Source organism: Xyrauchen texanus, chromosome 26 (assembly GCF_025860055.1).
Source record: "Xyrauchen texanus isolate HMW12.3.18 chromosome 26, RBS_HiC_50CHRs, whole genome shotgun sequence".
Classification (NCBI taxonomy): domain Eukaryota; kingdom Metazoa; phylum Chordata; class Actinopteri; order Cypriniformes; family Catostomidae; genus Xyrauchen; species Xyrauchen texanus.
Window position 1 is genome coordinate 30158110 of NC_068301.1, and position 26601 is coordinate 30184710.

Genomic DNA, 26601 nt, shown 5'->3' on the forward strand with positions numbered 1-26601 from the left:
AAGGGAGAAGCGGAACTATTAAGCGGAAAATACGCACAGGGGGATTAATCCACAGAAGGGCCCATTCTGTGGAGCACCTATTCCAGTACAGAGTAATTTAGAACCCGTAGTGGGTCTGGTCGGGGAATTCCACCGCTGAATTCACAGACCAAAGGGCTAGGGAGGAGTCATCCAGGGAGCCAAGATAGTGGGATCTCCTGGGATAAGAGCACAGGTGTTCGCCTCAGTAGAGGGGAAAGGCACTAGGTGCAAGCGGTACACCCGGTCAGTTGTTCCACATTACCGAGTTCTACCGGCTTTGACCTGACAAAACATGGGAAGAGACCGACTCAACCCTGAGATTGTAAAATCTTGTAAAGGTATTGGGTGTTTCCCAGCCTGCTGCTCTGCATATGTCTGCTAGGGAGGTGCCATTGGCCAGTGCCCACGAGGATGCCACACTTCTTGTCGAGTGTGCTCGAACCCGCAAGGGGGCGGGCACGTCCTGGGTATGATGTGATGGCATCAACAACCCAGTGGGAAAGCCTCTGTTTGGAGACAGCGTTCCCTTTCTGCTGTCCACCAAAGCAGACAAAGAGCTGCTCAGAACATCTAAAGCTCTGCGTGCGGTCCACATAGGTACGCAAAGCACATACCGGACAAAGCAACGAAAAGGCTGTGCCTGCCTCCTCCCGGGGCAGAGCTTGCAGGTTCACTACTTGGTCCCTGAAGGGGGTCATAGGAACCTTGGGCATGTAGCCCGGTCGCGGTCTTAGGATGGCATGGGTGTCTGCCGGACCGAACTCCAGGCAGGTGTCGCTGACAGAGAACGCTTGCAGGCAACGATCTTAATGTAAGCGAGCGCGAGTGATGCCCGGACCCGAGGACCCAGTTGTCTAACCGTGAAGGCTGTGGGGAGGACGGAGGGTTCCAATCCAACTCCACTCTTACGGCGGCCCGGGCAAGCATGTCGGCCATCTGGGCTTCAGCCTCAGACTGGGCGTGCCGACCCGAAGGTGGCAGTCCAGTCGAGTCTTCCACGTCAGATGCCGGAACGCTCTCCGATGCAGCGACGAACTCATCCAGCTCAGGGAGCTTGAGGGAGTAAGCAGACTGGCCGTGAGGCGATCTGCTCTCACCTTGAGCCTGGATGGAAATCAACGAGCGTTCCGAGGGGCGGATGGTTTGTGGGGATCTATCTGGCGAAATTGAGCCCACTGCCATCCCCAAATTGCCTCACTCCTGTGGGAAGAAGGAGCACAGGGGCCGGCTGGAGTGGCATTCCTCTTTAAGAAGGAAAGCCGTGACCGCAACGTTGCCATGGTGAGGTTCTCGCAGTAAGAACACGAACCATCCACAAATGCTGCCTTGGTGAGATCGCTGCCCAGACACACAAGGCAGCATCTGTGACAGTCAGGAGCGGAGATAAATCGACCGCTTCCAGGAACTACACAGGGGCGGAAGAGCATCTTTATAAAGACGTGTCCTGAAAAAGATGTTCTTTTCTTTTAGAGAAATTAAAAATGATAGTGCTGTCGAAACGCCCAGGGGTAAAGCTGCACTGCCCTGCAGAGAAAGAGAAAGCCGATAAAATGCACCATTGATCCAACAGCATACGCTCTATAGAGATGAGTGGAACAGTACGTGACTGCAGCTCGCTGATCACACAACCAAAAGAAAAAATCTGAATGGACAGACACATGATTCCCTCCTTTTATACCAGTATGTCCACGGGAGGGGCATGCAAATTCTGTCTGCCAATTTCTCATTGGCCTTTTCTCAAGTTCAGAGGTACGCGAGGCTCTCAAGAAAGACCCCTAGTGTCCCTTCATTTGACACAACATTGAAGTGAGCGACAGACGGGGAACCTGAAAGGCTGCTCAGCAACGAAGAAGTCACTGCTCCAAAACCGCCACAAAAAAGCTACAGTAACTAGTAACTTATTACAGATAAAGTGCACATGGGGACAAAGATCTTACTCAAAGGAAATATGGTGAGGCTTGCAAGCAGAAAAACACCATCTCAACCGTGAAGCATGGCAGTGGCAGCATCATGTTGTGGGGGTGCATTGCTGCAGGAGGGACTGGTGCACTTCACAAAATAGATGGAATCATGAGGAAGGAAGATTATGTGGATATATTGAAGCAACATCTCAAGACATCATCCAGGAAGTTAAAGCTCGGTCGCAAATGGGTCTTCCAAATGGACAATGGCCCCAAACATACCTCCAAAGTTGTGGCAAAATGGCTTAAGGACAACCAAGTCAAGGTTTTGGAGTGGCCAAAGCCCTGACCTCAATCCAAAAGACAATTTGTGGCAGAACTGAAAAAGCCTGTGAGAGCAATGAGGCCTGCAAACCTGACATGGTTACACCAGTTCTGTCTGGAGGAATGGGCCAAAATTTGTGAGAAGCTTGTGGAAGGCTCCCCAAAACATTTGACCCAAGTTAAACAATTTAAAGACAATGCTACCAAATACTATCAAAGTGTGTGTAAACTTCTGACCCGCTAGAAATGAGATGAAAGATATAAAAGCTGAAATAATTCATTCTCTATTACTATTATTCTGACATTTCACATTCTTAAAATAAAGTGGTCAACCTAACTGGCCTAAGACAGGGAATGTTTTCTACGATTAAATGTCAGGAATTGTGAAATGTATAAATGTATTTGGCTAAGGTGTATGTAAACCTCTGGCTTCAACTGTATATACTGTACACATATATCCTATACACAGCACCTGCTCTCTGTGGAGCCATCCCACTGTATTTCCTGTAAAACCGTCCTGACCTCCTTCAGCTCTGAAAACAAAGAACTAGCTATTCAGCAACCCAGACAAATAGCCTTTATCTAGGAGAGTCTAGGCCATTATTATACTTCTATAAACATAAAAACTTTATGTTCTTCATCAGAACATAATTGTATTTTTTTTTCAGTGCCACTCTGTAGGACATGGAGTCCTGTACTGTTTTTGAAGTAATACTGCTCTTTGTTTAAAATCGTTTCTCATTCCCTTCAAATATCTTTTTCATTTTTGAAATAGAATGTTGAGTGAGAGTTCTGCTTATTCTCAGTGGCACTGAGTGAAGAAAAAAGCAAAGAAATTTGTTTTGGCATCTACATAATGTTCTGAGATTATCTATGTAATTTGTGAAGGATTTCACAGAGGATCTTGTGCTGTGGGCTGCACATCGTGTCATTAAAGGAATAGTTCACTCAAAAATGCTAATTCTCTCATCATTTACTCACTCTTATGCCATCCTGGATCTGTAGGACTTTATTTCTTCTGCACAATACAAACTAAGTTTTGTGTTTGTCCATACATTCCAAGTCAATGGGGTCCAAAACTTTCAAGCTCCAAAATGCTGCAAAATTTCATGCTGCCTATATGTGCTTTTTGGATCTTGGATGTTTTAAATTCCATTGAATTGCATTGTATGGACTTAATTTCTTTTTTTTATTTCTTTTTTATAGCATTTTAATTTCACATATATACATATGCATTTCCAAGTAACAGAAAGAACAAGATCAAGAGCAAACAAAAAACAACAATTCCAATTTTACCTCTTAATCTTCTATTAACAGTTCTCCCAATTCACCATATTTTAGAAACAATTTGAAAGGCTCCCAGACTCCTTCAAAGATCTTATATTTATCCCTTAAAATATACGTGATTTTTTTCATCAACATATTTGTTACAATTTCTTTCAACCAACGTCCTATATTTGGTGCACAAATACTTTTCAAGTTCCAAGAAATAAGCCGTTTTGTTTGCAGGTACACCCATATTTATAAATGCATATTCCTTCTTTTTTAACTTTATCTCCTTAGAATATAAATTAAATAAAAAAAGTAAAGGTGACAGTGGAATATTAACATTAACAAGGATCTTCTCCATCAAATTTTTTCACATCTTTCCAAAATTTCTTGACTTCCTCACACTCTCATATGGATTGATCCAAGATGGCGGCGTGCGTAGCACGTGGTATTTTTGCTATTTTTGTCACTTAGCCCTGACTTTTACGGACACATGGACATCGGAGCAACCGGTGTTCATGTCTACCATCCGCAGACACTGTTAGAATATAAGATTCATGCAACAACTATGCTGCATGATGATCTGCAGGAGTTGCTACGCGGACTCTGTTTGCTGCGGAGTCCTCCAGTCCTCGGTGTTGCCTGATGCCGGTGCCCGGGGGAGGGGATGTCGTATGCAGTGTGCGAGGAAGCGAAAGCACGGCAAGAGGGCGGGGGTCCATGCTAGGTTAAAAACAAACCGTCTATCCTGCTCTCAAATGTTTGCTCCCTGGACAATATACTGGACTACATCCGACTCCAGCAGACAACGCAGCGTGGGCTTAGAGACTGCGTCGTCTTTGTTTTCACGGCTCAATGACAGAGTTCCGGATGCCGCGATTCAGCTAGACGTTCTCGCCTCTTTTCGTGCCGACAGAAATGCAGCTCTCTGCGGCAAGACTCGGTGTGGTGGCTTGTGTGTACATCAACACGGAATGGTGCAATAACTCTATGCTTGTCTCTAGTTACTGCTCATCGCTGGTGGAGCTTGTGATTGTTAGATGCAGACCTTTTTATTTACCACAGGAATTCACCACTGTTATTATAACCGGAGCTTACATTCCCTAACGCTAAGGAAGTGCTCTGTGAACTGTATGGGGCTATGAGTGAACTGCAGAATGCTCACCCTGACTGACTGTTTATTGTCACCGGAGATTTCAACCATGCAAATGTCAAAACAGTGCACACTCAATTACATCAGTATGTGGACTTTGCAACGAGAGGGGCGAACACACTTTATCTTTACACAAACATCCCAGGCGCGTACCGGGCGGAACCCCCCCACCTCGGCTACTCAGACCACATCTCTGTTATGCTAATTCCAGAATACAGCCCGCTCGTCAAATGCACAAAACCACTCCAGAAGCAGGTGAAAGATCTCTGCTCTTCAGGACTGTTTTGAGTGTACTGACTGGCACATGTTCAGGGAGGCTGCAACATATGGCGACTCAACCAACTTGGAGGAATACACAGCATCAGTGACCAGCTACATCAGCAAGTGCATTGAAGATGTCACCTTCTCCAAGACCATCACCACACGCTCCAACCAGAAGCCGTGGATGACTGCGGAGGTGCGTGCGCTGCTGAGGACCCGAGACTCCGCCTTCAGAGCAGGCGACAAGGCTGCCCTAAGAACAGCAAGGGTCAAACTGTCCCGGGCCATCAGAGAGACAAAGCATGCACACACCCAAAGAATCCACAGTCACTTCCAGGACAGCGGCAACACACGGTGCATGTGGCAGGGCATCCAGGGCCTCACCAACTACAGGACAACATCAGTTGCCTGTGACAAAGATGTCTCCCTTCCAGATGCGCTGAACGACTTCTACGCTCGGTTTGAAGCACAGAACGACATGGTGGCGAGGAAGACCACCCCTCCTCCCATCGACCAGGTGCTCTGTCTTACCACAGCTGGTGTGAGGAAAACTCTACGTAGCGTCAACCCACGGAAGGCTGCTGGACCAGACAACATTCCTGGTAGAGTGCTCAGAGGATGTGCAGACCAGCTGGCAGATGTTCTTACTGACATCTTCAACATCTCTCTGAGCAGCGCCATCGGTCCAACGTGCTTCAAGGCCACCACCATCGTCCCCATGTCAAAGAAGTCTTCAGTGTCTTGCCTCAACGACTACCATCCCATCGCACTCACAACCATCATCATGAAGTGCTTCGAGAGGCTCGTCATGAGGCACATTAAGACCCAGCTGCCCCCCTCACCAGACCCACTGAAATTCGCGTATCGTCCAAATCATTCAACAGATGGCGCCATCGCCACCACCCTCCATCTGGCCCTCACCCACCTAGATAAAAAGGACACATACGTTCGAATGCTGTTAATAGACTTCAGCTCAGCATTCAACACAATAATTCCTCAGAACCTGATTGGAAAGCTGAACCTGCTGGGCCTGGACACCTCTCTCTGCAACTGGATCCTGGACTTCCTGACTGGGAGACCTCAGTCAGTCCGGATCGGGAACAGCATCTCCACTACCACCACACTGAGCACTGGGGCCCCCCAAGGCTGTGTGCTCAGTCCAATGCTGTTCACTCTGCTGACTCACAGCTGTGCAGCAATGCACAGCTTGAACCACATCATTAAGTTCGCCGATGACACGACTGTGGTGGGTCTCATCAGCAAGAACTACGAGTCAGCATACAGAGAGGAGGTGCAGCGGCTAACGGACTGGTGTAGAGCCAACAACCTTTCTCTGAATGTGGACAAAACAAAAGAGATTGTTGTTGACTTTAGGAGAGCACAGAGTGACTGCTCTCCGCTGAACATCGACGGCTCCTCTGTGGAGATCGTCAAGAGCACCAAATTCCTTGGTGTTCACCTGGCTGAGAACCTCACCTGGTCCCTCAACACCAGCTCTATTGCCAAGAAAGCCCAGCAGCGTCTCTACTTTCTTCGAAGGCTGAGGAAAGCACATCTGCCACCCCCCATCCTCACTACATTCTACATTCTATAGAGGGACTATTGAGAGCATCCTGAGCAGCTGCATCACTGCCTGGTTTGGGACTTGCACCGTATCGGATCGCAAAACCCTGCAGAATATAGTGAGGACAGCTGAGAAGATCGTCGGGGTCTCTCTTCCCTCCATCAAAGACATTTACAAAAAAACACTGCATCCGCAAAGCAACCAGCATTGTGCATGACCGCACACACCCCTCACACAAACTCTTCACCCTCCTGCCGTCTGGCAAGAGGTACCAAAGCATTCGGGCCCTCTGTGTAACAGCTTCTTCCCCCAAGCCATCAGACTCCTCAATACTCTGAGAGACTGGACTGACACGCACGTGTCCTGAGTTGCACTTTAATTATTGTCACTTTATACCTGGCTGCTACCTCAATAACTTCTATGTGCATAGAACACTATCTCATAGTATATTATGTTTACATTTGGCATTTTTAGAAACTGTCATCTTTTTGCACTACTGTGTACTGGTCGGCGCTGCACTGTCTCTCACTGTGCCTATTGTCCTGTTAATTTTTGTAATTTATTGTACTGTCCCGTACTTTTTGCACACGTTTGCACGTGCACTTTATATAGGTATGTTATTTAGTCTGTGTAGTCTAATGTGGTTCTGGGTTTGTCCTAAGTTGTTTAATGTAGCACCATGGACCTGGAGGAACGTTGTCTCATTTCACTGTGTACTGTACTAACTGTATATGGTTGAACGACAATAAAAAACACTTGACTTGACTTTGATATGCAATGATATAGCATATCTTTAAACTCACTGCATCTTAAGCAAGTGTCAGGGATATTTTCATTATATTTATGCAATACAACTGGAGTTATGAAAGTCCGCATCAGCCATTTATATTGTAGCAATTTAAAACGTGTTAATTGTTTGTGACTGAGCTTCTTTACAAGATTCCACCCAGTCCTCCATATGAATATCCTTGTTAAGATCCAATTTCCAAGCCTCTAATTTGGAGTTTGAAGCTTCTTTTGATCCTGACACCAGCATATTGTATAATGACGAAATTAAACCTTTATTGAAACAATTTCTTATAATTTCTTTATCTAAGATAGACAACAGTAACATATCAAGATAATTATATTGTGATTTGAATATTACATTTCTTATTTGTAGATACTTAAAGAAATGATTTGTAGGAATATTGTATGCATTGACTATTTCCTCAAATGACACAAGAGCAATGTTATTGTACAAATCTGCTATCTTTCTGATGCACTTATCAGCCCAAATCTTGAAACCTGCATCTAATCTACCTGGTTTAAACTTTGTATTACCCCAAATGGCAGTAAAGCAAGATAAAGGATACAGGACACCTAAATATTTTTCACATAATACCATACTGCAATCATTTTTAGAACTATAGGATTGGAAAAATGTTTTAGATCTTTAAGTTCTGATGAGTACAGGTATAAATTTAAAGGCAGATCAGATTTGACAGCAGAAGATTTTATATAATCCATCAATTCTGAGATAAAAAAATAAAACATAATTGTTCTAAGATGAGCAGCCCAATAATGCCAATATATATTAGGACACTGTAGACCTCCTCTATCATATGGCAAGTAAAAAAGTGTCAGACGGAGTCTGGAACAGCTGTTATTCCAAATTAATTTAGTGAATATCTTTTTAAGGGTTTGAAAAAAATGTTTAGGGAATGTTCTGGAATATAAAATATATAAAATATAAAAGTTTTGGCAAAACATTCATTTTCAAAACATTTATCTGGCCAATTAAAGATATGGGTAACAACATCCATCTTTCTATAGAGCTACTAACACTTTCGATCAGTGGATCGTAATTTGCTTGTACAACTTCTTCCAGTTTTGGTACAATTTTATACCAATATATGTGAAACAATCAACTATTTTGAAAGTTGCAGCCCAATTACTAGGTTGTTGTTTGTCGATCTCGTTTAGAAATATAATAGAACTTTCAGAATTATACATTTATCCAGAGTTTTTTCCAAATGTATTGATAAGATCTAATAAAGCAAGTATTGATGTATCAAGATGTTTAATAAAGAGAATGACATCATCAGCGAATAGTGCTATTTTATGTTCTATCTGTCCAGTCTTAATACCTGTTAACTCTACATGTCTTTTTACCGCTATTGCAAATGGTTCGATGGACCATATTATTTGTCAGCACTTCTGCTGCAAGGCTATTATAAAGTAATCTAACCCATTTGCAATAATTTTCTCCAAAGCCAAATCTAGATAATAAATCAAATAATTAAGACCATTCAACCCTATCAAAGGCCTTTTCGGCATCCTGTGATAGTAGAGCAGTATCCCGTTCTCCCCTCTGTTCATGGAGAATGTAAAGGACTCTTTGTGAAATTCAACATTGTGAAATCCCCACATACGTTGTATGAAACCACTCTGATCCTCTCCTATAAAATTTGGTAGTACACTTTCTAACCTCTTGGCCAGAACTTTACATAATATTTTTGTATCAGAATTTAACAAGCTTATTGGCTGCAAATTTTCACATCTTGAATTTGTTTTTCCTGGTTTTGGTAGTAATGTAATTAATGCTCCTCTCAATGATATATTAAGACGGCCTTGATGATATGCCTCTAGTATCATTTACAAAAAGGATGTTAACAACTTTTCTTTAAATTTCTTATAAAATTCTATGGGAAGGCCATCTGGGCCAGCAGCTTTTCCTGGTTTCATAAAATCAATAGTATCTCCAGTTTCTTTTAATGTGACATCTTCCTCTAATTTATCCTTTTCGTCATTTGAAATCTGGGGTAGATTTAGATTATCTAACAATTGCATCTAAATATCTACATTTAATGAGCTGAAATATAAAGTTTTTCATAATAAGTTCTAAATGCTTCGTTGATCTCTACTGGATCAACTATAGTTCCCACTGAACTCTCAATTGTTGTAATAGCACGTTCCGTTTGTTGTCATGTGTTGTGAATGTGCCATGCAAGTAACCGTCCTGTTTTATCTCCATATTCAGAAAAATTTGTTTCAACTTCAAAATTTTGTCTGCAGCTCTGCTTAATGATATTTCATTATACTGAGACCTGAGTAAAAGTAATTTTTCTTTAGCCTCTGTTGTGTACGTAAATTTTCTTTTACTACTGAACTGCAAAAACGAATAATATGACCTTGAATATAAGCTTAAAATGCTTCCCATCTAATACAAGAAGTTTCAGATTTATTAATTTCAAAGTAAACATCAATTTGTTTGCCCAAATATTCTATAAACTGTGGGTCCTGAAGCCATGCTGGTGTATGCTAAGGATACTTCTGGATGATCAGAGATGACTATGCTGTGATATATACAATCTGTTATTTTGTTAAACATTTGTGCAGAAATTAAAAATTAATCAATACGTGAGTATGTTTGATGCATCCAGAGTACTGCTCTTGGATTAAGATCCCTCCAAATATCTAATAAATGAAGGTCTTTCATAAATTCCTGTATCAATCTCCTAGATTTAGTATGCGTAATATCAATCCCTGTAGAACTATCTTTAGTAGGATTTATTACACATTTCATATCTCCTGCAATAAGGTAGTGCAGTAACAGAAACAGATCATTTAAAAAATTGGGGATATCATTGTTTGGACCATATAAATTAATCAGATTAATTGTTTCTGAATAGATGGTACATTGTAAAATAATAAATCTTCCTAGTGGGTCTTTAGTTACTTTTTGAACCTGTATTATTGGGACTGATTTATGAATTAAAATCATTACTCCTCTCACGTTAGAAGTATGAGATGGCCCTTGCCATCTCCGACGAATCCTAATTATCTCACTCTTTACCATGTGGGTATCCTGAAGATAGACTACTTTAGCTTGTAATTGTTTGATCCTATCCATTACCTGCTTTATTTTGTTTATATTATCCAATCCTCTACAGTTCCAGGTTACAAATGTCACATTTCCTGTCTCCCCCATCATCCTTTACATTTCCTATTAACGGGCATGTTCCCTTTAATTGACTCACGGATCTTAAGTGCTTAGAAGCAAAAAATAAAAATAAAAGCAATCTTGAACAAAACATCTATTTTTAAGATATACTCAACAACATCCCCATGTTCTCCAGTAGGGTCCATGCTACTGGATAAACCCCCCCACCCCTTACACTCCTTATATGGCACTGATTGGTCCACACACCCGTGAGGATTGGAACTATCAGATACTGCTGTCTTATCACAAACCTATTGATTTAACTACTCTCACTTATTATAGTAAAGTATGAACACATATTTTGACATCCCCATAGAACGATAACAACTGAAACTTCTTAATTATGTTACAAATTAGTCCAACACTTCCACGCGATCAAACATATTGTTCTTAATTCAGTCCTCACAACGAAAAGACATCAGTTGTGGTAAACAGACATCATTCCTCCTTCAAAATATCTTAATTTATGTTCCGCAGATATATAGATATATATATATGACAATATATTTATTTGGAATTTGGGAGACATTTTGTCAGTACTTTATGTCAAACAATGTCAAACCAAAATGTTAATTTTACTCAAACACGTATATATCATATGGAATCACATATATATACAGCTCTGGAAAAAATTATCAGTTCCTCTGGATTAACATGTTTACTTCTGATTTTGTTTTTTCCAACATTGTCAAATGTTTGGCAGCATTCTGTATGCAGACATAGTTGGATTCACCCGTCTAGCTAGTGACTGCTCACCTGGAGAACTGGTGTACATGCTTAATGAACTCTTTGGCAAATTTGACCAGATAGCTAAGGTAACGTATGTACTGGCATATTACTAAAATACTTTCATATACAGTGGCCGCAAAAATATTTGGACACTTAAGCCACAATTAACAATGTTTGAATTTCATTGCATTAGGTAACAAAACAATGTAACCAAGGTGCCGTTTTTTTTTTTTTTTTTTTACAAACACACTTTTCAAGCAAAACATTTCACAAAAAAAAATAATTGTTTGATTTTCAAAGATAAAAGAGCAGATATTGGGTCTCTTCCAAAATGAAGTGAGCTGTCTTGCTGTCTCCTGCCTACATAGGCAGCTGTCTTCTATGGCAGCATCCTTACTGAAATGATGCCTTATAAGAGCGTGATTTGGACACTATGATTTCTTGAAATGCTGCCTCTGAAGAAAGCTCACCAGGTTTTGGAATAATTAAGACAACAAGTATTTGGACACATTTGGTTGTAAAACGTTAGGGGAACTCATTAATTATGGACATAAGTAACCAGGGGATCTAACTTCATACAGGGTACATCAACTAACACTGAAGCATCCAAATACTTTTTGGGGCCATGGTAGATACTTTACCAACACTTCATGGAGATGCGACAGCTAAACAATGTCATATTTATGTCTCATTTTCTTTGTAGGATAATGAATGCATGAGGATCAAGATCTTGGGCGACTGTTATTACTGTGTATCAGGGCTGCCAGACCCTCTTGCCGACCATGCAAAGAACTGTGTGAAGATGGGGCTGGACATGTGTGAGGCCATCAAGTAAAAGAGCAAACTACTTTCCTCAAACACACTTTATCTCTTACTACACAGCTCTCTGAAATACTGATTGGTCAATTACGGCAGTCTGCTCTCTAATGTTTTTGTGTAAAAACTACTAAACTGTATAAATGACTGTTGTTTTAAGCAACTGATTTCCAACATAGCTATGCTACTTTCATGTCTCGTATCACTCCCCAGTCTCTCTACCAATGTTAGGTAATTTCAACTCAAATCAATAATCCATTTATATATTAATTTAGCAAGTAAGTGTGTAATAAGCGGGATAAAGTACAGTCAGACAGTCATTGTAACAAAACTGATTATCCTGTTGGGATTTATTTTGCAATAATGACTGGCTAGGTTCAACCGTCATTTTGCACGCCTATCGGCCACCTGTGGTACATTTGCTATCCATCTGATACATATTGCACATAAAACAGGAAAACCCTTTCTCGATCTGGGAAGGTCTATTCTGATTGGCTGACTTTATGCTACTAGAGTGAAGGCACACAGGGTTTTTTAATCAGTCCACCTGGAAACAAAGTTGTGTCTTCAAGGTATGGGATTGATGCAATGACTCACTTAGTAGCAACTTAACTACATATCCATAACAAGAACTGTATATTCTATGTAATGTGTCCACCCAGAGTCATTGCACTGACAGACACACCACTAACACACAGATTGATTCTACCAAGTCGAGCCTGCAAGCTAAGCATAAATTTAGCATAATGTAGCGGTCCCATAGACATTCTATGGGCAGTACTATTGTAGCATGCCAGTTGACCATTAAGCACTCTCTTATGATAGAGTCGCGGAGGCTGCTATGTCAGTAAATACAAATTCTCTGCACACACACAACAACTCTTAATTCTATTTGATGTACAAAACAAGCCTAGATTGGATTTTTTTTTCAGCCTATGTAAGGTGCATTTTAATTACTACAGAAACACTTCAAGTCTTAAGTATGACCAAAACATAAAATTAGATGGGTTTTTTTTGCAAGCGTTTTTCATGTGGAGTTCAAAGCATTGGCGCTCTGACGTAAATCATGATTCACTATTGCTGTAACAAAGAGGATAGCCAGAGTCTGTGGCAGATTAATATTGTGGAGGATGAGAGTTTGATATTTAATTCACATTGCAATGAACATGGAACCTTTGTGGGGACTAGTTCTATCAATTAGTCAAACTTCCGATTAGACTTTAGGAAACATTTAAATTTTACTTGAATTGGTGCAATTTTAGTGCATTTCTATCTTTATACTGTGGGAGGTTTTGTTTGGAATATGTTAATAAATCAAATCACATCACTTTATTGTCACACTACCATATACACAAGTGCAACAGTAGGTGAAAGTCTTGGGTGCAGTTCCAAGCAACATAGCAGTCATGACAGTGACGAGACAAATACCAATTTACAATAAACATCTTATTTACTACACAATTTACAAATCTAATATACACATAATTAGTCACAACGCAATATACAAATAATAATATACAATGTACAGTATACAATACACACTATATAGAATACACAGTATACAATATAAATTGTATATATAAAATACACAGTAGGTTTTATTGTGCTGTATTGACATTCAGGCTGTCGGTTGATATTGCATTATATTGTTATATTTTGTTTTGTTTTCTTTCCTAAGAAGGAAATAAATGGATTTTGACAGGAAAAGAAGTATATACAGTGTCAAATTTCAGCACTTTTAAAATCTGCGTTTAATCGCAATTAACTACAATCAACAATGCGATTAATCGCGATTAAAATTTGTAATCGACTGACAGAACTAGTTAAAACTAATTGTGGTTGGTCGCTTTACATGTCTGTCAGACAGTATCTTCTTGTCTATGTGGGTGGTTCTTGGCAAGAATAAGCTACAATGTGGACAAAACCTTATGCTATTTAGTCAAAGGTCTGGAAACGCAAGACTGATGACTAGCTGACTGCATGTTAGCGCTACATATTTTCCATTTCATTGTTTGAATAAAATAAAATAAAAAAACACACATAAAATTATACCTGGCTTGGAATATCCCCTTTCATCATTTCCCAGATTCCTTTCTGTATTTTTGGTTTCCCATGTTGTGTGTCTTTGAAAGCACTTCTCTCTGTGCAACTGAAATAACCCTATGATTCAAGAGGCTAGTGTTAAAATCTGCACATTCTCCTTTTCTTCTTTTTCATTTTCCTTCTCTATCTATCTCTCTTGCTCTCTTTCACTCATTCTTTATCCCAAAATGCAGTTCTTTTTTCCAGTCCTCTTCACAATTTCGCATCTATTCTTCATCGCTGTTCTGATAAATTCTGAATGCCACACAAATTTGATCACCGCATCTGTTGCCATATTTCTCTTTCACGCTGCCACACACACACATATCCATTTGAGGGGGTAATTGAGAAACTTCCACTGTCTTATCGTATTCTCAGACATGACATCGCTCAGACTGAGCTGCTCCCATAGATTGAGTTGGTATTTGACAGAAAATGATGAGCTTAAACCAGCCCAAGGTGATTAGCTTGTCAACCTACCTTGCCAAGTTGTTAAAGCTGGTCTGTTTTGCTGGTTTTAGAGAGTAAACCTGTATATCCATGCTTTTCTTTAGCAATAAATGCTGGTCTGAGCTGGTTTCCCAGCCTGGTAAGACTTTCCTATTTGATGGTTTTAGAGGGATTTTGGACACTTTTCAGCTGGTTAGGCAGGGATATTAGCTGGCCAACCAGATAGACCAGCTTAAACCATTTAAGTGCAGCTAAGGGTTTGGGGCTCTTGTCAGCTGATCAGGCTGGAAGACCAGCTAGGCGAGCAGCTAAACACCATCTTGGCCAGGCTGTGAGACCAGCTAGACTAGCTGAATACAAGTTTGGCAAGGCTGGGAGACCATCTAAACCATCTTAAACCAGCTAAGACCAGCATGTCACCATAGACTAGTTTTAAACAAATATTTCAGCAGGGCTTTTGAAAATACAACCACCCCTACTGGCTACTAGCCAGCAGTATGTTGTGGCAGCTTTTTAATGGGCTTAACCAGCGATACTTCTGTTGATTAAAAACAAACCCAGCTTAAACTGGTCTAGCTGGTCTCCCAGCCTGTCCAGGTGAAAAGTGCCCATAAACCCTATGAAACAAACAAACCGACCAAACTCACCAGGCTGGGAAACCAGCTAAGACCAGCAAACTACCTAAAGATTGTTTAAGCTTTTTTTTTTTTTTTTATATTATTTGGTCAACCAGCTTCATCAAAAATATTATGCTGATTGAAAAGCACACGTTGCATGTGAAAAGCAAAGTTATACCGGTGTACCAACTAGACTCTCACCAAACCAGCCTGAACCAGCATGGAAGTTCATGTAGGTCTAAGCTAGTCTTTTCAGCAGGGACATCCTAACTTTTAAACTGGCTTACATGAAACACAGGATGATCCAATCCAGGTTATTTTCCACCATTAGGCCAAACGGTTCTCATTGCAGAACCATGCCAGTCTAAACCAATCAGGGGCTTTTGACACGGTTATGGTTTCATTTTCCATCGTGGTGCTGTGAAATCAGGAGTGGATTGACTGAGCAAGTGACCAAATGTAAAGAACGATTCTCTGTCCTGAGTGCGGTTAGCTAACCGTGCAGAAAATGGTTTGTTATCGTACTGTACTATACAGTGCTCAAGTGTAAATGCTACTAAAACTGTTACTTATTGTTATTAGAACCGGTGGTGAAAAAGCAGCTTCTGTGTGCTGAATGAATCTATGCACAGACAGCAGACAAACTCCCTCATAAACCAACACGTTCCGCTGAAATCCTGGCACCTGCTGATATTTACTTTGCCATAAATGTCTCTGGTGTTCAGTAGAGTTATGTTTGTGGAATATGGTGCTGTTTTAGGCTTTTCAAAGGATACAGAGAGAAACTGAAGTGTGTATGTGCTGTAAAAATATATATATTTTTATGGCACTGGAACTTGAATAGTTGCTTGTTATTTCAGGAAGGTGAGAGATGCCACCGGGGTCGACATTAACATGCGCGTTGGAGTGCACTCTGGGAATGTTCTCTGTGGTGTGATTGGCCTCCAGAAATGGCAATATGATGTTTGGTCACATGACGTCACTCTGGCGAATCACATGGAGGCAGGAGGAGTGCCTGGGTAAGGGTGTGCCCTTTTTTTATGATATTACTATATTCGCTTCAAGTGCTGTTATGTTCATAGAGTGTTCTTGATGTTAATAGAAATGCTCTTGAGAGCATAATGAATGTGCAAAGACAAATAGCAAAAATGCGAAAAGAGGTATGGCTGTTCTTTGTACATAAATGTTTATTTTTCATATAATAACTCTCTACTCTCTTTGGGCATTGATTAGATGTTGTGCACATGCTTTTAATTGAAGTGGCTCTTATTTGACAGCATTTAATAGTTGTGTGCTCCTCTCCAGGCGGGTTCACATCTCCTCTGTAACACTGGAAGATTTGCAAGGGGCATATAAAGTCGAGCCAGGGAATGGACAGAGTCGTGACTTCTACCTGAAAGAGCATGGCATTGTCACATTTCTAGTCATTAACCCAAAGGTAAAACATAACCTGTCAAAATAAACATAATATAAAGTTCAGCTTCCACAAGTTCCACAAGTTTCTTAAGAACTATGTGAAATGTGAAACGCCCAATCAAAACTCATTGGTAATGGCACAATGCTAGGGTGTTCTGGGTAATTGCCAGGGCATTGCTAAGTGGTAGCTACTACAGGCCCCAATATATTTCATACAAAATTGAAGAACGAACCGGTGTGACATCATTGAAAACAAAATATGGTCTAAAAGAAAAACATTAATTTTGGTGGTTCGTAACAGCTCATCTAGGCGAACTTTAGGAAACCTATTTACTGGCTGCTAAACACCTTCTTACTGGTCCATGTCATTGGAAGGTATGATCTGGAACTCAACTTAATTTGAGGCTGGCAGCTAATTCCCATTTACTGCATTCAGTCAGTCAAGATCAGTCACCATGAACACATCGGCGTGTATTTATTAGTGAGCTGGTGCAAATTTACCTACATCTGTACGATTATTCATGGAGACATTTTCCAAGAACATGTCATGCGATGTGATTTTTTTGTTTTGATTAATTAGTCTTCAAAAAGAATCAAATCTATTCAAACAAAGTGCTCATTGAATCTATTGTTTTATATATGCTGCTTCACTAATGTGTCTTCTGCAGTGAAAGCCATTAACACATCTGCCAATAATAAAATATGCATTTATCTTCTTTTCATTAACACTCTTTTATACACTCATCTTTGCAGTTGTAGCAGTGTCATCATAAATTGCAATAAGAGAGTGAAATCAGCACATATTATGGATGCATATAGCGTGTTAGCGCATTAGCATCATTAATTTAGATTGTAAACAAGACAAATTAAACATTATCTACTACTTATCTAACATTTTAATGTCACATTAGTTAAGCTTATACTAGCGTCCTCATATTTAAAAGTACATCTAAACGTCTCCCATAGTGTGGTGGGTGTCTGAATCTTCGCAAACAGTATAATGTTGCTTGGCTGTTTAGAACTTCTGTTTAGAACAATTATGAAATTCTCCGGAAGTATTTCGGGGCCTTAAGTGGTTGTTCTGGGTTGGTTTCTACCGGCCCAAGTCAAAAGAGCCAACCCCCATGCCTCTATGATATTGTGGTCCATAGATTTGATTCTGGTTCTTCAATGTAAGTCTATGGGATTTTTTTCATCTGTTTTCATTTATATAATAGGTCCATTTGCTTAGAAAAGTCATAGCACACCTTTACTCAACAGGCTGCATAATTTGAGGTATCCTTCATATCCATATGAAGTGGTGCCACATTATGCACCAAAGTTTATTATTTGAGTTACGTAGGTTTAGGTGTTTGTTCAAATCCCTAACCTACCGTAGGGAAATAGTAAGGCCGGGAGGTCTTCTGAGCACTTATTCGGTATGACCAATTATAATAGTGATGCTTGCCTTAGCAATCACAACTGATGGATCATAATATCAAATGTTATCTAATGAGTTCAACACAAGCACTAATTATAGTCAAACAAACTCCTGCTGTATGACAGTTGTGGTAAATCACATAACAATGCATCAAGCTTTGCAACTAAAGCAATTCAATTACTTTGACATTACATTTAATTCATCTTGAGCACTAATTATAGAATTAGACTTTGTAGTTAGGCTAATGTGACTTTGTGGTCATATTTGACAACCCTAAAAGACTATTTATCAAAAGTGACATTTATCTCAGCAGTTTAGCATATTACACATATAACCAGGGCATCGAGAGCCAGAATATTCCAGAATGTTCATCCCTTCAGATGTGTGTGGGTTTTTTTGCCCACAGAAATCAAAATGCCTGGCACCATATATTCAAATTACAACGCCTATTCTTTTATTTATCAACTCCGTTATTTACTGTTCAACGGTGCATTTGTTTTGCCCGAGGTAACAAAAGCAGTAACTTTCTCTCATAAGAGACTCATACATTTATTTTCTATTCGGTTTGAGCCTCTCGGCCCTCTTATCATAACAACCTACCACTCGCCCACTCTGCCTCCTCACTCCCATTATGATGACAGCATTTGATTTTGAAGGGCTTTTGCTTGTTTTCTTTTCTTTTTGTTCCTCAATTGTTCAGTCAGTGTCTATATTTGATGGAATTCAAGCACTTACTGTATTGTTTTATTGTTTTAGGTTTATGAGACATGTTGGCGTGAAGTAGATCTGCATTGTACTGATCTGAGGAAACAAACAAATCTCTTATCATATTTACTGTAGTTTGTGCATATACATGCCAATTATCTGTGTTCCCAAATGTAAATCACGTCTCTGGTTTAAGTCCTCACTTTTCATTGCAATTTTATCATTAGGTAAGAGTCAATAGATATTATTGTGTGGTCCCTTTGTCAAAAATAAAATAAGAATGTCCTAAGAATCAAATTATATCCAAATGGATAAACTGAAATTAAAGGATAAAATAAATAAATAAATGACCTGAAAAACAGTAGGATCTTAATTGATTCAAAGGATCCTTTATGAAAGATTCAAAATATGATACAAAATTTAATTTTACGGCAGTTAGTACTGGTCTGGACAAAGGCCTTCCAAGAGTGCTGATATTTCGTATTACCAGACTGGAATGATTCACTGTTAATATCATTCCACTTGCCTGTGTTCACTACATATAATTCCAGTGCTTGATCTTACTTTGGCTTCTTTTGGAAATACTTAGAAATGACTTAACCTTAGACAAAAGAAGATACAACCCAGTTGTTGATACCAAAGAGCCGTCATGAAATAGTATTCCAGACGGCTCATTATAATCCAATGGCGGATGGCAGGAAAAGACACTGAACTGTCTAATGGCCCATTTCTATTGGCCAGGCATTCGCGGGATGTTCACAGGTGGAGTGCGGCATGCCGTAAATGTCAGCTGATGAATCCACCAGCCACCTCAAGAGTGCCTTTGCACGCACTTCCTTTGATCGAGGTCCCCTTCGAAAGAATTGGTATGGATCTCATCGGGCAATTAGAGCAGATGGCACGCGGACATCACCTTGTGTTGGTTCTGGTGGACTACGCAACCCGATATCCAGAGCAGTGCCTCTACGCAACAAGAGAAAATCGTCCGAATTATCTGAGGGGGATTCCAAAAGAAATCATCACTGATCAAGCCGCTTCCTTCATGTCACGTACGCTATGCGAGCAATACAAATTATTGGGTATTAAATCGATTTGGACAAGCGTGAGCAAATAGACAGCTTGGTCGAACAGTTTAGTCAAACCCTGAAAACATGCTTTGTGAGTTCATGAACGAAGATGCTCGGAATTGTGGTAAGTGGCTTGAACCCTTGTTATTCGCAGTTCGAGATGTCCCGCAAGCCTCCACAGGGTTCTCCCCATTTTAATTATTGTATGGCCGTAAGCCTCACGGCCTCTTAAGATGTTGTGAGGGAAAATTGGTAGGAGGGACCTTCAAACAGCAAAAAAAAAAATCAGTATGTTCTTGACCTGAGAGCAAAACTCCACACACTGAAGCAACTATTATAGGAGAATTTGCTACAGGCTGAAGAATGTCTGTCCAGGCTGTATAACAGGGGAGCTTGGTTACGGGAATTTACACAGGATAAAGTCCTTGTGTTACTACCCACATCAAGCTCTCAATTAATCGCAAAGTGGCAAGGGCCCTTTGAGGTCAGACGGTGAGTCGGGGAAGTTGATTATTATGAGGTTAAATGAATGAATAGGGGCAGAGCATGGCAAATTTACCACCTCAACCTCCTAAAACCATGGAGGGATGTGGTCTCTGTGGCTTTGGTGATGGTGGTAATGGAGATGGAGGGCCGCAGGTGAACTTAAAATGGTCAATGCGATGTCTAAGTTTGATGCATATCCAATGCCTCATATTGACAAACTGCTTGATCGGTTGGGCACTGCTCGCTTTTATTATATTAACATTTATTCAACATGATTCAGATTTAACGAAGGGTTATTGGCAGATCCCCTTAACACAATGCCTTCTCCACATCGTTTGGCTTACACCAATTTGTGACATTTCGGTTCAGTCTGTTTGGGGCCCCGGCTACATTTCAGCGCCTTATGGACTGAGTCCTCAGACCGCACTCTGCATATGCCGCTGCCTATCTGGATGACATCATTATATACAGTAATGATTGGCAGCGGCACATGCAGCATCTGAGGGCGAAGGGCGGGACTCACGGCAAACCCCAAGAAGTGTGCTATTGGCCGGGTGGAGGTACAGTATCTGGGGTTCCACTTGGGTCATTGGCAGGTGTGACCCAGTATTGATAAGACCGCAGCAGTTGTGGCCTGCCTGAGACCTATGATCAAAATGGAGGTGAGACAGTTACTGGGGCTGGCTGCCTATATAGAAGGTTTGTGCCTAATTATTCGGACCTCACCAACGGTGGGCCGTTGTTAAATACTCCTGATTTTGCTTTCCCTTTTGACTGACACGTCGGACAAGGTGTTGGAAGCCATGTTGTCCCGGGTGGTCGAGGGGAAGGAGGTCCATGTACATCAGCCGGAAGCTTTCGGCGAGAGAGGCGAGGTACAGCACCATTGAGAAGGAGTGTCTTGCCATCAAGTGGGCAGTCCTCTCCCTTCAGTACTACCTCATGGAAGGGCTTTCACCCTCTGTTCGGACCACGCCCCACTCCAGTGGCTCCTGAGTCGGTGAGTGTGGCTGAGTGTGGTCGTAGGGGTGTGGTTGAGCGCCAGCTTGTGAATGGAGAATAGAAGATGAGAATGGTAAGGATGATCACCTGGCAACAATTGTCTCTAACAGCTGTTTGTCATTACAATGAGAGTTAGAGACAGATTTAGGAGTGAGCCAGATGCCAGCAAAGCACACAGAGCTACGTACAAACATGGAGACTGTGCTGTGCCTATGAGCCCCTTTAAGATTATGCTGAAAAGCGAGTTTGTTTGTTTGTTTGTTTATAAAAATAAATATAATTTGTGTTGAATTCGCCAACTCCCGCTTCCTTCTTTACATTAAGAAGAGACCTTTTACAGTCAGTTATATCCAGTTAAAGGGACAGTTCACCCATAAATGAAATTTTTCTCATCATTTACCCTGCAGAACACAAACAAAGATTTTTAGAAGAGTATCTCAGTTCTGTAGGTCCTCACAATACAAGTGAATAATGACTAGGATTTTGAAGGTCCAAAAATCACATTAAGGCAGCATAAAAAAAATCCACATAAACAGTGGTTAAATCTGTGACTTCAGAAGTGATATGATAGGTGTGGGTGAGAAACAGAGCAATATTTAAGTCCTTTTTTACAATAAATCTCACTTTTCCTTTCAATTGAATGTGAAAGTGGAGATTTATAGTAAAAAAGGATTGAAATATTGATCATTTTCTCGCCCAAAGTGAATGTGTTGCTTCAGAAGGCATATTTTAAACCACTGGAGTTATATGGATTACATTAATGCTGCCTTTATGTGATTTTTGGACCTTCAAAATTTTGGTCACCATTCATTTGTATTGACCTTCAGATCTGAGATATTCTTCTAAAAATCTGTTTTTGTGTTTTGCAGAAGAAAGAAGGTAATACACATCATTCATGAGGGTGAGTATGAGAACATAAAAATGTTTTGGTGAACTATCCCTTTAATTATCAGTCCTGTACACATTCCATTTGAAACTAGGGTTCCATCTTTATGTGTGGGTTTCTATGCTGTAACACCTCTAGTCTATAACACATCCTTTTACACGTGTACTGTATAACATGGTGTTATTTAGGCAGAGAAACCCCAGCTCCCCAGCCGGATTCGTCCCACTCTGGATGGTGCCAAGATGAGGGCTTCTGTCCGCATGACGCAGTATCTCGAGTCATGGGGAGCGGCCAAGCCATTTGCCAACCTCCACCACCGAGACAGCATGACCAATGAGAACGGCAAGATCAACACACATGTGCGTGAACCACAGCATGACTTTAAATATGATTTAGTATTTTAGAATCTTCTAGAATTTCATTTGTTTGCTTTTATTCATACAGGATGTGTCGATGGGACAGTATAGCTTTCAGCAAAGCACTGAAAGGTATGTTTCATACTTTTTATTACTTTCACACTGACCTCATCTACATATCTAAAGTCCTTTTTTTTTCTCTTTCTTCTTTTCATCCCCCCCTTCAGAACAAAGTCGCAGAAGAAGAGATTTGAAGAGGAGTTGAATGAAAGAATTATTCGCACCATTGATGGAATCTACTCACAGAAGTGAGCATCCATAATGTTCTTCTCCATATGGATGAACTCATGAATTCTCTGCAAGACAACACAAGAAATAGACAAAATGATGAATTTGAGCAGTCAACACTTTTTTTTCTTTTGTCTCAAATAAATATAATAAATTCACATAAATTAATAAAGTGGACAGCATAGAGCTACAAGACGTACATAGTCTAACATAGAGATGAGGCAATTATTTAAAATGAATTATAGAAGAGTGTTTATTGTGTTATTATATCGTGTGCATTATTTACAGATAGCATACTGTATTTTTTATGTTGGCTTTATTTTATTGATCGCAAACATAATTCTAAATAAAAACAAATTCCCCCAAAAATCAGTGCCAGGGGGCCCTTTATAAAAATCCTGACACTTTAGAGCACTTTCAAAGCTTTTTATCCATATCTATCATAAAATAGGCTTTTATAATAGGCAACTCATCATGACAACCAGCATTTAATTGTTTTAAATTATTTTATTTATGCTTTCCACCAGACAGTGGCTGAAATCGGAGGACATTCAAAGAATATCTTTATTCTTTCACAATAAGACCCTGGAAAAAGAGGTATATTCAACCTTGAAATGTTATATATGTCACTGAATCACAAAATAAATCATTTATTTAAAGAAATACATGCCTTCACAAAGACACACATGAAAAAAGAAAACAAAATAAATATTTAATTGTTCAATGAGAATATTCTTGCTTTCTTTTCTTTTCTAATAGTACAGAGCCACAACTCTGCCGACCTTCAAGTACTATGTCACCTGTGCTTGTCTCATTTTCTTCTGCATTTTCATAGTGCAGGTTTTAGTCTTACCGAAGTAAGTATAATCACTGTGACCTCTTCCAAGTATCTAATTGTCTGTCACTATGCAATCACACACCGCCATCATGTCCGACAGCACTTAGACCAAGTGGCACATAATAATATTAAAACATATATACAACTGTGTGAAAATGAGTGCAACAGTAAAGATTGAAATGATAGGAACATCAGTGCGTGGCTGAAAAAGACAGCCCAGAGCAGACAGCTATCACATTTTGTTAATCAGAGGCCAATCTGGTCTGGAAATGATTTCTTTGTATGAAGTCAGACAAAAACATCTATGCAAGGCATCACAATAATTTCCTGTTATTTTGACAAGAACACATTCACAAGCGCGATTTTGTTTTTGTCTGTGTTCTCACTTAATTTATGTTCAATTAACGTTTATGGTGAAGCACTGTACGGTACTGTAAATACTGGCAAAACATGTATACCCCTCAAGCATGAATCTCACGAAAACATGTCCAGGTCACACCAAAATCAAAAGAAAGAAATCTGAAATTATATTTAGCATAAATCCAAGTGAGTAAAATAATTATACTGAATTGTCATGAAAGTAATATCACAATGAAATATTTACATTATTACGTTATTCTCAAAGATGATTCTCATAAGATACTTTTCTAGGTAATGTAATACTTTTAAGTATTACAGCACTTATTTATAATATTGCTGCCCCTTTTTGGATAGAATCTATGATTCTATCATCTGAACTGAGCGCGTGCAACATCTGGACCAGGCCTGGTTCCAGATCAAAATCTCTGAGGAATGCTTTAACTTCCGTTTGAGGATGCTTAGCATCATCTGAACTCAGCACGCGCGTCATCTGAACTGATCGCGCGCATCATCTGAATCTGAACTGATCACGCGCATCATCTGAATCTGAAAAGATCTCATGCATCATCTGAATCTGAATTCATCTTGCGCATCATAAGAACTCAGCGCACACATCATCTGAATCCGAACAGATCTCATGCATCATTTGAATCTGAACTGATCTTATGCATCATCTGAATCTGAACAGATCTCATGCATCATCTGAATCTGAACTGATCTTGTGCATCATCTGAATCTGAACAGATCTCGTACATCATCTGAATCTGAATTGATCTCGCGCATCATATGAACTCAGCGCACACATCATCTGAATCTGAACAGATCTCGTGCATCATCTGAATCTGAACAGATCTCATGCAACATCTGAATCTGAACAGATCTTGTGCATCATCTGAATCTGAACAGATCTCGTGCATCATCTGAATCTGAACAGATCTCATGCAACATCTGAATCTGAACTGATCTTGTGCATCATCTGAATCTGAACTGATCTCGCGCATCATATGAACTCAGCGCGCACATCATCTGAATCTGAACAGATCATGTGAATCATCTGAATCTGAACAGATCTCGTGTATCATCTGAATCTGAACAGGTCTCGCGCATCATCTGAATCTGAACTGATCTCGCGCATCATCTGAATCTGAACTGATCTCGCGCATCATCTGAATCTGAACAGGTCTCGCGCATCATCTGAATCTGAACTGAGCTCACGCATCATCTGAATCTGAACTGATCTCGCGCATCATCTGAATCTGAACTGATCTCGCGCATCATCTGAATCTGAACTGATCTCGCGCATCATCTGAATCTGAACTGATCTCGCGCATCATCTGAATCTGAACTGAGCTCACGCATCATCTGAATCTGAACTGATCTCGTGTATCATCTGAATCTGAACAGGTCTCGCGCATCATCTGAATCTGAACTGAGCTCACGCATCATCTGAATCTGAACTGATCTCGCGCATCATCTGAATCTGAACTGATCTCGCGCATCATCTGAATCTGAACTGATCTCGCGCATCATCTGAATCTGAACTGATCTCGCGCATCATCTGAATCTGAACTGAGCTCACGCATCATCTGAATCTGAACTGATCTCGCGCATCATCTGAACTGATCTCGCGCATCATCTGAATCTGAACTGATCTCGCGCATCATCTGGACTCACCGCACGCATCATCTGAATCTGAACTGAGCTTGCGCACATCATCTGAATCTGAACAGGTCTCGCGCATCATCTGAATTTGAACAGGTCTCGCACATCATCTAAATCTGAACAGGTCTCGCGCATCATCTGAATCTGAACTGATCTCGCGCATCATCTGAATCTGAACTGATCTCGCGCATCATCTGGACTCATCGCATGCATCATTTGAACTCACTGCTCGAGTCATCTGAATCTGAACAGATCTCGCGCATCATCTGAAATCAGCACACGCATCATCTGAATCTGAACTGAGCTTGTGCATCATCTGAACTCAGCGAACGCATCATCTGAATCTGAACTGAGCTTGCGCATCATCTGAAATCAGCGCACACGTCATCTGAAAACACCGCAAGCATCATCTGGACTCAGCACCTTTAAATTAATTGGCAAATGAGGACATTAATTAGGCTTGAAGAGGTGGTCACCATAAACTGTGCTGATAGTAAAACATTTTCACAATTTCTCCCTTTGTGTTAAGAAAATAAAGAAAGTCATATAGGGTTATAAAAACACAGGGTTGAGTAAACAATGACTGAAGCAACACAGCAAAATCATCAGGATTTGTACGACTTTTCTAAATATGGCTAATTTGTATGATATTGTGTGACTCCACTCATTTGAATGACAACCTACAAATTTAACTAAAGCCAATGACGCCCAGATAGCAAGCACATTTGCTCCGATTCTGGCAGAAGTGCGGCACTGTCGCCTCAATGCCGACATTGGCGGAAAGGTAACTGGCCAGAGCTTTGCCTATTGTACACACCACTTCTGGCTGACAGATGGTTTTTTCGCATGTGGGCCAATATCGGCTGAAAGCAGTTCTACGATGCAGCTCCATACTCGCTGTGTAGTTTAGTATATCTACTTGTGGCCCGAGTCTGATACGTCA

At 40.5% G+C, this 26601-nt stretch overlaps 1 protein-coding gene across 2 annotated transcripts in view; it reads left to right on the plus strand.

Moving 5' to 3' along the window:
- Positions 1–26601, plus strand: part of LOC127619583 (adenylate cyclase type 2-like) — a 109599-nt gene that overhangs the window by 42906 nt on the left and 40092 nt on the right. For both annotated transcript variants that reach the window (XM_052092468.1, XM_052092469.1), the window contains exons 6-14: positions 11182–11293; positions 11911–12038; positions 16033–16191; positions 16478–16610; positions 22343–22513; positions 22599–22642; positions 22738–22818; positions 23326–23395; positions 23558–23655. In XM_052092468.1, the coding sequence (XP_051948428.1) occupies positions 11182–11293; positions 11911–12038; positions 16033–16191; positions 16478–16610; positions 22343–22513; positions 22599–22642; positions 22738–22818; positions 23326–23395; positions 23558–23655 (996 nt within the window). The remainder of the gene's footprint in view (positions 1–11181; positions 11294–11910; positions 12039–16032; positions 16192–16477; positions 16611–22342; positions 22514–22598; positions 22643–22737; positions 22819–23325; positions 23396–23557; positions 23656–26601) is intronic.